Below are 14,996 nucleotides of genomic sequence, written 5' to 3'. Positions count from 1 at the left end.
TTTTCTTTCTCCAAAAACCCAATCGCCACACAATCAGCTATGTAATAGACGTGAAGCCATCTGTAAGCTTAGAACGCCGATTCTTCAAAACTTTTAAGGAACATTGAAATATCTTCGTAGTACGTGTTTAATTATTATATCCGTCTATCTTCCAGTGTCGCGTCAGCACCAGCAAGAATACAATGCAATGCAGGAACAATTACTGAACTAGGTAGCGCTGCGGCACCGTGTCCTCACATGTTTAATTATTAACAATACAGATTATTTAAATGAAGTTAAAGTTTTATCTGTATAATATAATCAACATATTTTGCTGCATTTCATCTTAAAAATGAATACCGTCATCATATGTAAATACGCGCTTTATAAAGTGGCGCAGGTTGTGCAATATTATAACTGTATCCCAAGTTTACAGTGAGGTGATTGTACTTATAAGTACAAACAGTTCTACAAGGAGCACTTGATGGACTGATGTAGTGCGTTTATAGTTCTTGGGATGAAACGGTTTCTAAACCGCGAAGTCCGTACAGGGAAGTCTCTAAAGCGTTTTGCTGTGGCTCAGGCAGCGTCGGCTTCATGCTGTGTACCGATAATTCTCTTTCCGATCAGCTGCTGCTGTGATTTCCCACTCAGATACAGTGATATAAATACTCCGAGTGGTGCAGTGAGAGTAATATGGAAAAAGATGATCTGCTGTTACAACCATTAACGGGAGCAGCTGAAAGAAGAAGAAGACGCAGTGAGAGTTATACCGCTAAAGCAGTTATGGTATTTGGAATACTATGGCTATTCCCTGGACCATTATATTGCTACAGGTTAATTACAATCAGATGCATTACACTAATAAACAATATGCAGTTAATTTCAGTGTATTTATAAAGCCGCGCCAGGAATGTGGATCTAAGAAAGAAAAGGTGATCACACAGGAACAGTAGCACTGCTTTGACGCTGGGTGCCGACAGTCTGCAAAACCGGGCGGATAAATTACGTACGCCAAGGTATGAGTTACCGTGGAAATGTGCGTGGCTTTACGCCAAGTTTAGGTTTTATACATAACGATTTGAGCGTGGAAACGTTCGTACGCAACATTTCTGTGCATACGCACCGTTTATACATGAGGCCCCAGGTCTTTTTGCGTTGCTGAGTTCACCAGTGCTTGCTTTCTTTCTCAGGATGTACCAAACTGTAGATTTTGCCACTCGTAATATTGTAGAAATTTCTCGGATGGGTTTTTTTTCTGATTTCGCAGCTTAAGGATGGCTTCTTTCACCTGCATGGAGAGCTCCTTTGGCCGCATGTTGTCTGTTCACAGCTAAATCTTCCACATGCAAGCACCACACCACAAATCAGCTCCAGGCCTTTTATCTGCTTAATTGATAATGACATAACGACAGACTTGCCCACACCTGCCCATGAAATAGTCTTTGAGTCAATTATCCAATTACTTTTGAGCCCCTGAAATGAAGGGATTGTGTTTAAAAAATGCTTTATTTGCCTCACATTTTTATGCAATCGTTTTGTTCACCCCACTGAATTAAAGCTGAAAGTCTGCACTTCAACTGCATCTGAGTTGTTTCATTTAAAATTCATTGTGGTAAAGTACAGAACCAAAATTAGAAAAAAGTTGTCTGTCCAAATATTTATGGACCTAACTGTACATTCTCTGAGCAAAGTATGAGGAACACTATAGTAATACTGGGTAGAACCTCCTTTTGCTCTAAAACATCCTCACTTCTCCATGGCTTGTATTCCACAAGATGTTGGAAACATTCCTTTGAGATTCTTGTCCATGTATACATGTTTGCATTATGCAATTTCTGCAGATTTGTCAGATGCACACTAATGCTGTGACTCTGCCATTGTACAACATCCCAAAGGTGTCATATTGGATTCAGATCCAGTGACTTGGAAGAACACTTTAATTTCATGGGGCCAGTTTGAGATGATTTTTGTTTTTTTATCGTGGTGCATTATCATGCTGGAAGTAGCCCTTTAGAAGATGGGAAAATTATGGCCATGAAGGGATGCACATGGTCAGCAACAATAACATTGCATTCAGCTGATGACTAATTGGTATTAATAGGCCCAAAGTGTGCAAAGAAAACAATCCCCACATCATTACACCACCACCATCAGACTGGACTGCTGACATAAGGCTGGATAGGTAAATGGATTCATGGCTGTTCGTGCCAAATTCTCACTCCACCATGTGTGTACCACAGCAGAAATCGAGATTCATCAGACCAGGCTACATTTTTCCAGTCTTCAAATGTCTAGTTTTGCTGAACTTGTTCCTACTGCAGCCTTAACTTTCTGTTCTTGAATGACAGGAGTGGAACCCAACATGATCTGCTATTGTAGCCCACCAGCCTCCAGGATTAACATGTTGTGCATTCTGAGATGCTTTTCTACTGTCACAGTTGTAGAGTTTTTATCTGAGTTACAATGACCTTTCAGCCAGCTTGAACCAGTCTGGCCATTTTCCTCTAGCCTCTATCATCAAGTTGATTGTGTTTGCAGAGCTGCTGCTCACTGGATGTTTTTGATTGTTGTACTATTCTGAATAAATTCTAGAGAATGTTGTGTGTGAAAATCCCAGATGATCAGCAGTTACAGAAATGCTCATATCAGCCAGTCTGGCACCAGCAATCATGCCATAGTTGAAATCTCAGAGATCACATTTTTTCCCCATTCTGATGTTTGATGTGAATATTAACTGAAGTTTCTAACCTGGATGTGTTTGATTTTATACTTTTCATGTCTGCAGCATGATTAGCTAATGAGATAATTGCATGGTTAAATGGGTGTACAGGTGTTCCTAATACTCGGTGAGTGTATATGCACAGTATATATAACAAGAATGTACTGCATGACACAGAGCATTAAGTACATGTTTATAGTGCATGTGACTTACTATGTCTGTGCTTTTCCTTTCTGGATTGGCATTCTTAGCTATACTATTTCTTAAACTATTTTACCCATTATTGCAGTTAGTATTATTATTACTATGGTTTTGGTAGTTCATGTGCGTTTTGGTTGTTTGAATGGTATAAATAGGCAAGAGTATATTTTGATATGTCTTCAGAATGGCTTTTGTGTTTAGTACTGTTTTGAATTTCTGGAAGGTTATTTCTGAAGTTAATACATGCAGACTGTGTGTTGATTATTAACCAGTTTTGTCAACATTATTGAATTCTTTAATAAACACTGTTTTGCAAAGAAGATGATGTACATACATGTGCTTATATTTCTATCAGTATAAAAAAGCTAAATATGTAAAAGTTCATTTTACTTTCCACTACCTATTACTAATATCTTCTGTAATCATTTTATGTATACTAGTTATATATTTAATTTTCTTTTATCACTGCAGAACTAAAGACCGATGCCTACCCTTCAGATACTAATTTACAGACTGCTGACCGTACAATGGACTTAGGGCTGGCTGAAGATCACTTCTCACGCCCCGTGGTCAGTCTCAGTATTGATATATATGAGAGTGCTTGGCAGAACTCTTAAAGGGTTTTTTGTTTCGTTTAGCTTTGCTTAATCAGTTAATTTAAAATATTGGCTTGCAATCTTTGTTTTGTTAAATGTAATGGTAAAGTTAATGTTTAAACTGCACCTTCTCTTAGTTTTGTATTTGTTCTTGTAAGTCTTAAGGTTAAAATCCATAAACCTTCATTAACTTATATACCCAGGTAGTTGAGCCAGGTTGATATACAATAAAAGACTAGTGAGACAGGATTGATAGGTATTTATGCATATGTTTTTTATTAACATTTCATAACTTTTATTTCATTATTTAAGTCTAATATAGTACAGTGTTAATTCAGAATATTAATGAGATATAAAATCATCTGAGTTATTTCCTTGGTTCTTGCTGAGCTTTGTTTCATTATGATTTTAAGCAGAGGAGCATCTGTGGCAGTCAGAGATTATTTACTTTTTTATTGGAAGATAAAGAAAAACATCTTTTTTATGTTTCTGTTATTGCACCAAATATTTATCTTTTTTTGAATTATTGTTTCAGTGTTCTTTAGAAATAAAGGTACTTTAGCTCACAGCAGAAAATATTTTGGAATATTTTAATAGATTATTTTATTGGTGACCCAGTGGTCGTCTTAATTTCTAACCAAGGATTTGTCATTAGTCAAAGTACTGTGTAATATATTTTGAAAGGTGAACTTGGTCATATTAACCTGTTTAGTCTATGCTGTTATTTGCTCCAGCATTGGAACAATTTTGGTAGCATTTAGATTAGGCAGACTTTTATTTCCCAAAGGGAAATGGTTTGCAGAAGAAAAGTACAAAATATGAGACATTGTTACACAAATGCAAGAAATAAGCTAAGAAACAACACTGTTGCAATCAGTACACACAAATAACTTTACAGAACTGTAATAAAATTCAAACATTCAGAATTTAGCAGGATCCCCACAACTTCAGAATCCTTATAGCTATAGGAATACAAGAATTATTAAATTTGTTGTTGACCCTTGAGAACCAAAATCTTTAGCCCGATGGCAACAACTGAAACTTCAAAAAAAAAAAAAAAGCAGAGGATAGCTCCTGTCTGACAGAGTCGAGTCTCCCTTTTTTCTGAATTGTTTGTGACACATTAACAGTAAGGGAAAACTTATGAAAACCAATCATTTTACCACACATTTTGACAATGTGGTTTAAACAGTTGTTCTTCTTGTTGCTATGGTTTCTAAACCAACATACAAAACCAAATGTGACCGTATTTTTAAAGAAAGATTTCTAAAAAGTGTCATTATAGTTTTGACTTTAAAACAATTGTGCTTTCTGAGAAAGAATAGCATTTTTTGTTCCTATCTAAAGATTTGCGCTATATTGAGATTAAAGTTCAAACTGTTGTCAGTAATTGTTCCTAGTTATTTGTGTTGCTATTTTGTGCCAATAGTATTCTTATAATACACATTTATAATTCTTAGTCACTATGATTTTTCACAATTGAAAAAGCAAAAATGTTTTATGTTTCAACTTTGTTTGTTGAAACATTTTAATTCCTTAACTCTGTACCTAGTTTATGCTGAACTTTCACCCAATTGTTACAAGGAGCATACCATAATAAACTCATATGTCAAACATTTATTGTACTTGGGGGCTGAGAGCTCGCTTCGCTTGCCCACAACCGGGAGGCGCTGTGCACCAGCCACTTCAAGTCTCTTGCACTCGCGTTGTGAATGGGGGGCTGAACGCACACTAAGGAGATGCGGTCGGATCAGCTGCTGTCTTTCTGCTGCTGCCACCGAGCTGCTTGTTCTGCTTGTTGTGCAGCAGCTGTCCTTTTATCTCACTGCCTTGTCTCGTGGGACGTTAAAGTGTCTCTCACGGGACATTAAAGTGTCTCAGAGAAAATCACTTATTGTCTCCTTCCAAGCCTTCCAAGATTTTTTTTTTTATAATAGAGAGACAAGTCCTACATATGTAGACACTGTTGGAAAGCACTTTAATTTTCTGCTCTGTATCTTGTATGATAATCAGTCATTCATAGTTTCTCAAGTAACACCTATAACTTTCCAGTCATATTTTCTGCTGCATCAGATTTCATCATTTTTGTTGTTTTGTATGTAACTGAGATTCTAGAAAAAAGTTTTTGCTATTATAAATATTCATAAGAAAATGTTAACTACATCATGTACATTTTAAAATGAATATTAGGTTTCCTACATCTCAGAATAACTTATATTAGTAAGAGAAATGTGATGGTAAATGGTTTTCAAATAATATTCACATACATAAATTAATTTTATAAATGCAACGTATTGTGTATGTTATTAACTTAATTAAAGAACACCTTGTTTCAGGATCATGCAAAATATGAATTTCTTTTCTAAGCTTTATACAGATATTTGTGGGATCTTGTTTTAGTTTATCCAGCTAATGAAGTATGCAGGCATAGCCTACTTAATACAACACTGTATCCAAAATATAATTATGTCATTTCTTAATGAAATTTCTAACTTTTATAATCATTTACATTTTAACTGTTATGCCTAATATTTAATTTATAAAGAGTATTTCAAACAGTATGTGTGTAATTTATGTGTACTTTTCTTAGGGTTCCTTCATAGCATCTGATATCGAAAGGCTGAAGCAAGCAATTGAAGAATGCAAGCGCCTTATTTTGGAATTACCTGAGCATTCTGAGAGACAAAAGGATGCTGTAGTCAGACTGATTCATCTCCGCTTGAAACTCCAAGATCTGCAGGTGCTTATGCAGTGTTTTGCTTGGGGTAGTTTGCTGAAACACATGAAACAGTCAGCATTCTGCATAACATTCTGGCAAGATGGCCCTTTCCGTCAAGTGTATTAAAATGGGAATTGAGCCACTTGCACAAACTCTGCATTCTTTTTATGCTAGCTGGTATTTTTGGCACAGTCTCTGTAGGATGTTTTAGTTGTCATTGACATTCGGCTACTGTAAAGAAAGTTCCTTTATAGGTGACTAATGATTTTAAAACATTATATGTATAACATTTAGAACAGTAAATGATGGGTTTGATTTAAAATGAATGGCTTTTGGATTTCAGGAATGTGTGTCCTTTAATATCACACATGGATAAATCAAAAAGGTGCACCATAGCCTTCCACAAGTTTATCCAGTATAAAGATCATTGAATGTGATGGAGGATCTTTCCAAAGGAGAAGAAAAAAGATTCTAGAGTTCACATTCTTTGGGACAATAAAATCTTCTGCTCTCTACAAATTAAGATGACATAATTTAACATTTTCAAACCTGCTTATACTAGTCAGAGTCATGAGAAATTAAACAGCCTCTTGGTTTTTCTTCTCAAACCAGAACTAGTTTTCTGTTTTCATTCATCATTGAACCTTGCATGATGTCTGCTTAGTATGTAAAAATAATAATTTGTTTTATTTTCATTTTATTCTTAAGGATCCAAATGAAGATGAACCTAGTTTGCAGGTTGTTCTAGAACACCGGTTTTACAAGGAGAAGAGCAAAAGTGTGAAACAGACCTGTGACAAGTGCAGCACTATTATCTGGGGACTAATACAGACTTGGTATACATGCTCAGGTGGGAAAAAACTCTGATTTTGGTTTAAAAAAATATACATATAGTGTTCAGTCCATCTTTATGAAGATTTTTTTTAGGAACATGAAAGGTGTCACTAATCATAGGAATGTATCCATTAGGTTTCATCACCAGTTGTGAACATTTCTGAAATATTTCTCAGTTTGAATTCATTAGCTTTAGATTGTCCTTGAAGACCAGCCTGGCAATGTCATCTTTTAGGGATGAGCTGCCATAGTGGAGGAGATAAAGGAAATTGATCCAGGTACATGATAAAAATGTGATAATGGATCTCTTAAGGAGTATTGTTTTCTATCATTACAAATTCTGTGACAACTTAGTACATGATTTTGCTGTTTTTGGCATCCATGTATACTTGTTTTTTGAAACAAGAAACACATACTATAATCCACAAATTCCAGAGACTTACAGTTCATGTAATTCAGAATGTAGCAGCTAATCTATGCCCTTACACAATCAGCAGTACCCATTGTAGCTTCAGGTTCAAAATGTTTTGATCACCTCTTCGGGGTTTACATCATATTAGAAATGATTTGTGTAGACATTAACTGCCTAATGATTGGTACACATTAAATTTACTTGATCATTTCTAAAAGCATTTGCAGTGCTGTTTTCTAAGGATAACAGTATGTCTTTGTATTTTATGATATATTTAAACAAAATGTGCTTTATTTTTTAGAAGCAAGATGCAATAGAATGTATTATTTTTGCTTGAGTAACAAATTTATTGTGTGCTTTCTTATGGAATGTCAAATTCTAGCTTCCTTATTTTCAAGTACAATGTACATTTGACATTACTTTTCATATAAAAATGCTATTCAATTTGTTGTTTCCTTTAATTGGTTATATGATTTTTATAGTTGAATTTAGCATGAATACATTTCCTGTTTTTAAGATAGTGTAGATTTTATAGAACCATGTTTAATACTATTTTTGATTTACAGAACCATTTTTAATTTGTGGTGGAGCAGTGGCAAGGAAGCTAGGGATCCTCACTGGCAATCAGAAGGTTGCCGGTTTGAAACCCTTAAATGCCTGAATTGACTCTACTCTGTTGGGGTCTTGAGCAAGGCCCATACCTACAATTGCTTCGTCATGGGTATAACATTAATCTGCATCCAGCCCTGCAAGCAGGTCCTCCAACTTACAGGGAAAACTTGGGAGTTGGTGGCAGGATTGGCATTCCAGCATGGTGCTTAGGCATCACCCATTGTACAGCTGCACTCAGGTCCCAATCTGGGTGGTTTGCCATGTTGTGGGTGCGACAATGTGCTGTATCAGTGCATGCACCCCCTAATTTTCATACTAGTAGTTATTTTTTGCTTTCATCCAAATTATGGTTCAAGAAATTCATTAAATGGTGTCTTTCAGCTGAATTCTTGTTACAAGTTATTGTTTCATAGGCTAAAGGATGATTCTTTTGACCCATAGCTCTAGGCTTCTAATCTGATTGGTGTAACAACATTTTCTCCTCCCAAATCATTTTTGCCAAATGTGATATATTTGTGTTTAAGAGTAGAAGCAGGAATAAATGGGAAAATACTCTTAAACATAAAATGCTTTTATCATGAATATTATGGAAAATACTTAGAGAATAATGCATTATTATGTATATATTGTGACGGGCAGCCTCGGCCATTACCTGGCTGGGACGCCAGCTGGATGTAAGCTGACTATCTGCGAGGCACTGCCTCCCCTGGGACACTAGAGGGTAGTCCTTCTGGGTGGCTGTGGCACCACGGATTCTTGCAGGGCACCGTGGACTTGGAGTTTGGTACAGTCCTTTTGGGTTCTGTGGGGGCTGCCACACCTGGGAGTGATTCCAGTAATACTGATGAGCTACTTGGAGCACTCCCGGGAGCTGAATAAAAGGAGCCGCCTCACTCCCTTCAAAGAGCCAGAATAAAGAGGAAGTGGATGAAGCTGGCTGAGAGAGAGAGAGAGAGAGAGAGAGAGAGAGAGAAAGAGAAGAAGGAAAAGGACTGTGCTTTTGTCTTGTGGACATTGTGCTCTTGTGGGGAGTGAAGAAAGCGCTTCTTCACCAATAAATAAAGGTGTGCTGTGTTGCAACTTGTGTCCTGCCCGTCTTTATCTGGGCTAGGGTGGCTGTACATGCCCCAGTGGTGCACAATATGTATTCTCTGTGCGTGTGTGTGTGTGCGTGCTTTGTAATGTTATAGATGTACTGTAGGATATAGACAAATAGCACAGACATATAGCCAACTAAGCCTCTGTCTGAATGAATTTTCTTCATGTACACTGGTTTGCTCTGTAAAATGAGGGAGGTTTCTGAAAAGTGTTGAATATTTGGAAGAAGAAAAACTTCTGTCTTGGTCAATATATTTTCTAGCATATTGTAAAGGCAGTTTACTGTAATTTTCATACTTCTAAGATGACAGCAGAACTCTTAGGAAATAAAACGTTCCAGGTGTTTCCTTGCTAATGTTGTTTATGCACCAAACCATGGTAAATCTACCTAGTGTTCTTGTATATATCAATTACTGGATCGCTGATTTTTTATTTATTTATTTATTTATTTTGTAGGTGCCAGGATTTTTTGATTATTTGATCTGATTTGATTATTTTGTGTCAAGCTGTCTCTTGGTAACAATGCTTCCAAAGACAGAGACTGTATCCTATTGGCTTATCAAACATCCTTATTTTATTCAAATATGAGTCAGCAGTTGCTAGGCAATACTGATACAATAACAAGGGCAGACATCTAACATTGAGCTGTCATTGTACAGGTTTTGAAAAAAAAAATAATGCAAAAAAATTAAAGGAATCATTTGTGGAATTGTACAATTATTGAAGTTAAATTACTTTAACATTCTTCAGAAATTCTATGTTTATTAATTATTTATAAATTTAAACTACTGCAGTTATTAGATTGGAATGAGCTTTTGATATAATACCAGACAGTATCTTGAGATAATACCAACCACTTACATAACCTTAAATCCATCACTTTTTATATAAATTTTAAAATTTACTGTATGCATGTGCTGCCAGTTAGGCATTTGGGCCTTCTGCTTCTCTTTCTGTCTTTGTTAGGTCCAGCTCGCCCTCTTCTTTCAAGACAGTATTGGGCACATTTGTGTAAAACTTTTGTTTCTTGGCATTCAATTGTATGAAATATCCTTAATTTCACAAAACAAAAATAGAGTGATGTATTTCATTGTTTTGGCCAAATGTGGAACCTGGAATTGAACTTTAGGAATGCCAGTACCTCATAAACCAAGAAAAAAAAAATTCACTTGCTTTATTGAACAGAATAACAGGTTTCAGCCTTGTTAACAAAATTACAAAGTTTTCTGTTGTAACTAATTTTTATTTATACATGATTAATTAAGGCTTATCATTAGGGCACTGGAGTAAAGACTGCTGAAAATGGGACTTTGCAATTATATGTGAAAAATAAATAATAACTCTGCCATTTCAATCAGTGATAGCCATTTGCAACATTAGTAATGACTATATTTTAAAATTGATTTCATGATACCTTGATTAAAAACAGTCAATATGCAAAAAATACCTTACTGTCATTGCAGTCAATTAAAACCAGTGCTATTTCCTGTGATCTAGCAGGGTTCCTGTTTCAGTAGTGAGAGGTTTAGAAAACATTTAGACACACTACATACCCTTTCTAGCTGTTTTATGTCTAATTGGCCCCATCCAGGGAGGCTGTCATTTTTAACTTCTGTGAAATAACAGTGCATCCTAAAGTTCCTCATACAAATTCAGCAGTTGGTGTATGAAAAATAGATGGCAAGTGACATTTGTGTATATGTAGCTGAAGGGAAGGCGGAGCACAAATGCTTTGTTTAAAATAATGTAATGTACCAGTATATACAGGTACACACAGTAGATAGAATTTATTTATGTGTGTTCTGGAGAAGGGATTAGCCTTTCAACTAAATTAACAATAAAGAAATAAGAATAGTTCAAAATACAACAAATTTTGATGCCTGCATGCTATGGCCCTTAATGACTCATCCTCCCAGAAAAAAGTCACCCTCGTTATTTATGGTTAAAAGAAATTTTCTAGATTTAGTTATTTCATCCAAATCAAAAGTTTTGATTATAATTTTTACGTTTTTGATTTTTAGGATGCTACTATCGTTGTCATAGCAAATGTTTGAACCTGATAACAAAACCTTGTGTGAGGTCAAAGGTCAGCCACCAGTCTGAGTATGAATTGAATATTTGCCCTGAAATTGGTCTGGACAGCCAGGATTATCGCTGTGCTGAGTGTCGAGCACTCATCTCATTAAGTAAGTGCTTTTTTTAATCACGTGTCTCTGTCCTTGTTTTTCCTAAAGATAAGAAATTTAACTATACTTGTATAAGCATTTTATATTGTACAGTACACCCCCAAATTTCGCAGGGGTTACGTTCCTAAAGCACCCGCGAATTGCGAAAAACTTCAAATTTTGGATGTCATTAAAAAAATGCCTATTTTCATAGTTTAAACCCTAAATATGCCCCCAAAACACTTTAATTTAATTTCAAACTCATCTTAATACATTACCTAAAAATAAAGAATGTAAAGGTAAACCTGTATACTGTACTGCTATGTCTCCCGCTGTGCTAGAATGTAAAATACTGATGTTACTGCTATAGGTACTGTAATTCATGCAAGCACGTTTTCATTGCCAGAAGCCTTAGACGGTGCAGCTCGTTTCGGCGGCATCTTGGGGCTTTAACCCTTTAAACTGCCACATACGTGGGGTTAATGCATCCCTGGATGGCAAATACTTTTTTGGTGCACTTTAAGTAAACATCACAATTTCACAAAGAAAAAGTGAAATTTTAATGGAACACTTTTTTCATGCAAAGAGCATCACAATTACTGCAACACTATCATTTTACACACTGCTAATGAACTGTAATAACTATTTTAAAAACTACTGGAACAATATGTACAAAGTGCAACGCTTGGAGCACAGAACACGGTTAGTTATCAATTAAACAATAGACGAACATCATAGGGGAGCACAACCCCCAAACAGGAGCAGAGAATGTCTGGGGGAGAAGAGAGAAACAAAGCAATCAGCCAAAAAGGACTGGCAGTGTTCAGGCTTTAAAGTAAGCATAGCGTTGCGCGAGAAGCCGCAATTGAGAAGACGATGATTTATTTATTTTTATGGTGGAGATTCCACGGACGCATTCAGCCTTGACTCGACCCGTGCGCACTCACAGAGACAAAAACAAAGCAAACCGGTAATCAAACAGCAAATAAAGAATGTAATGAAAACAAATGAAATAAGAAAACAATGATACCACCCCTATTCCCCTTACGGCGATTACACATTAAATACAACAAAGAACAAACAAAACACACACAGTAAATCATGAAAAAGTTCATGAAAACGGCAATGGATGAAAATAGATAGTCCAGAGATCCACACATTGAATGGGAATGTACAGATAGTCCTACCGGTAGTTTCTGAAATGGTGAAGACGGGTTCAGGAGCGCTCCTTTCTTTGCAGGATGGCCATGAATCCACTTACGGTCCTCAGGTACACAGGCAGACGGCAGACAATCCAGACGCACGAAATGATCCAGAACAAAATGAATAAGTGCAGGTAACCCAACAGAAGGCAGACAGACAGGAACTTGACACACAAATTACAAAAACTTTTTTTTTTGCTTTTGGTCAACGGCCCCCTTTTTAAAAGCCGTGCTGACATCCTTTGACCTCAACAGCCCCAGCACCCTCAGCAGAAGACCAATCAGTGCCACTGCGGGGACTGCTGGGAGTTGCAGTTTCAAATTCTATTGGCTACTTTCACCATCCCAAGTTGCGGTTTTCTCTACAGCTGCTTCCTGTCCTCTCTACAATACAGTATTGCCACGAAAAAAGCCATAACAATTGCATAGGATATTTGTGGTTTCCGCTAACAATTATTAGTTAGGTTCTAAGGAAAAATCCGCGAATGACTGAGGCGACTTCGCTGGGGTCTACTGTATATACATATATATTTATTTTATCTGTTTGCCAGGTGATCATTGCTAGGATTAGCATATCTTGCATTATTCTAATTTTTTTTACATTATAATACCATCTACTTACATTACCATTACAATGAAGTCAAAAGACTGAAAAATAAATTTTAAAATATCTGAATTTATATATATTTGTATATATTGTGTTTTGGATTGTGTTCTATTTTAAATGTATTACATTTGTAAAGTATAGTTCTTGAAACCTTTCTAATGAGAAATGAATTATTGGAGCAGACATTCACTTGTGGATAAAGTATGAACTTATCTCACATAACTGAATGTAACAAATCTTTTATATAAATATTATATAGATACAGTATGTAATATCTGAAACCATGACAGCTTTCCATTATAGTTATACATTTTTCATTTTCAAAAGCTTAATGTATTTTTTGTTTTGTACCTAAAAATGCAATGCTTGTTTGTTCTTTTTGCATCTAGGGGGTATTCCAAATGAAGCCAGGCAGTGTGACTACACCGGACAATATTACTGCAGCAACTGCCACTGGAACGATACCGCTATCATTCCTGCCCGTGTAATTCACAACTGGGAATTTGATACAAAAAAGGTTGAGTCTGCTGTTATAATTTATTTTAATTAAGTAACCTGCTCCATTTTCTAAAATGTGTGCTTGTATTACAATTTAAAGCCAGCGCACTTAAATATTGTATTGTATTTGAGGCAAAAGTGTGTGATTTTTGCAGAAATCATGTTTAGTGCTGTTGGATAATATTTTGCTGCTTAGGTTTGTTATTCTGACTATATATATGCTATATAGTTTAATAATGTAGAGAATTCTAAGTACTCTCTTTTATTTTATTTTTACTTTTTGGGTTATCTTGTAGGTGTGTCGCTCCTCTCTACGGTACCTTAACCTGATGATGTCGCGACCAGTCCTGAAGCTGAAAGAAATTAATCCCTTACTCTTTAACTTTGTGGAAGAGTTAGTAGAGATTAGGGTATGTGTTTATTTTCATTCTCCTAAGTTAATGTGTACAGTACCTGGCAGAATAAAACATCTATTTATTTCCTGTTTTCTGCTTAATCCATATCGGGGTTATGGGGCACTAGAGGTTGTTTGAACATCAAGCTTTGAGTAGGACTCCAGTTCATGACAAGAGATACTCATTCATATACCCAGAGTCACTCATATAAGACTGATTTAGAGTGAACTTAATTTGCAAATCTTTGGGATTAAGCAGGAAGGCTGGAGTACCCGAGAAAGCCCCACACATGCATTTAGATAGACTTTATAAACTCAACACAAACATTGAGCAGGCTGGAATTTCAACCCAGTCTCTAGGAGTTTTGAAGGACCAGTACTGGCCACTGCTGCATGTACAGTATAATGCTTCACTGTGACTGCCAAGTTAGAAGTTTTCTGTCTTTTTATTTTTTTCTTTGTTTTCAGTTATTCTTGTTTGTGTTCAGACCATAGTGTTTATTTATCTACCTATTTGAAATTTTTTTTTATTTAATTATTTAATAAGCTTTTGTAAAAAAGCAAAATTTCTCCCTGGGAACAAATAGGCCTGTTTGTGTGTGTGTCTGGCTGTCCATCTGTCCAACTTGGAGTATGTAAATAAGACAATTTTTGGGTATAGCAGCATTGCAGCAGAAATTAAACAATCTGAATAAAGTGTATGGAATGTGTTTTTGTTCAGAATGGATCAAGTACAAGAATGTGCATACTTTCTATTAGCACTTTCATGACTTAACTGCAAGTTTCCCAGCTCATTATGATAGAGAGAAAGAGAGAATACCTTCCACTTTTAAAAATAACAAAGTTTTAAATCGAAAGTCTGTGACCGATGAAAAAGAATGGGCAATTAGAATTCATGTTTTTTTTGCTCGGTTCAGAAATGAATTGTCATGTGAACTGTCATCTAACATATTCATT

At 35.9% G+C, this 14,996-nt stretch overlaps 1 protein-coding gene across 3 annotated transcripts in view; it reads left to right on the top strand.

Annotated features, from left to right (window-relative positions):
- Positions 1–14,996, top strand: part of def8 (differentially expressed in FDCP 8 homolog) — a 41,110-nt gene that overhangs the window by 18,597 nt on the left and 7,517 nt on the right. For all 3 annotated transcript variants that reach the window (XM_028809848.2, XM_028809849.2, XM_028809850.2), the window contains 6 exons: positions 3,374–3,471; positions 6,089–6,238; positions 6,926–7,067; positions 11,195–11,359; positions 13,537–13,664; positions 13,942–14,055. In XM_028809848.2, the coding sequence (XP_028665681.1) occupies positions 3,374–3,471; positions 6,089–6,238; positions 6,926–7,067; positions 11,195–11,359; positions 13,537–13,664; positions 13,942–14,055 (797 nt within the window). The remainder of the gene's footprint in view (positions 1–3,373; positions 3,472–6,088; positions 6,239–6,925; positions 7,068–11,194; positions 11,360–13,536; positions 13,665–13,941; positions 14,056–14,996) is intronic.

Source organism: Erpetoichthys calabaricus, chromosome 9 (assembly GCF_900747795.2).
Source record: "Erpetoichthys calabaricus chromosome 9, fErpCal1.3, whole genome shotgun sequence".
Classification (NCBI taxonomy): Eukaryota; Metazoa; Chordata; class Cladistia; order Polypteriformes; family Polypteridae; genus Erpetoichthys; species Erpetoichthys calabaricus.
The sequence above is the reverse complement of the archived record's forward strand: the minus strand, read 5'-3'. Positions and strand labels throughout refer to the sequence as shown.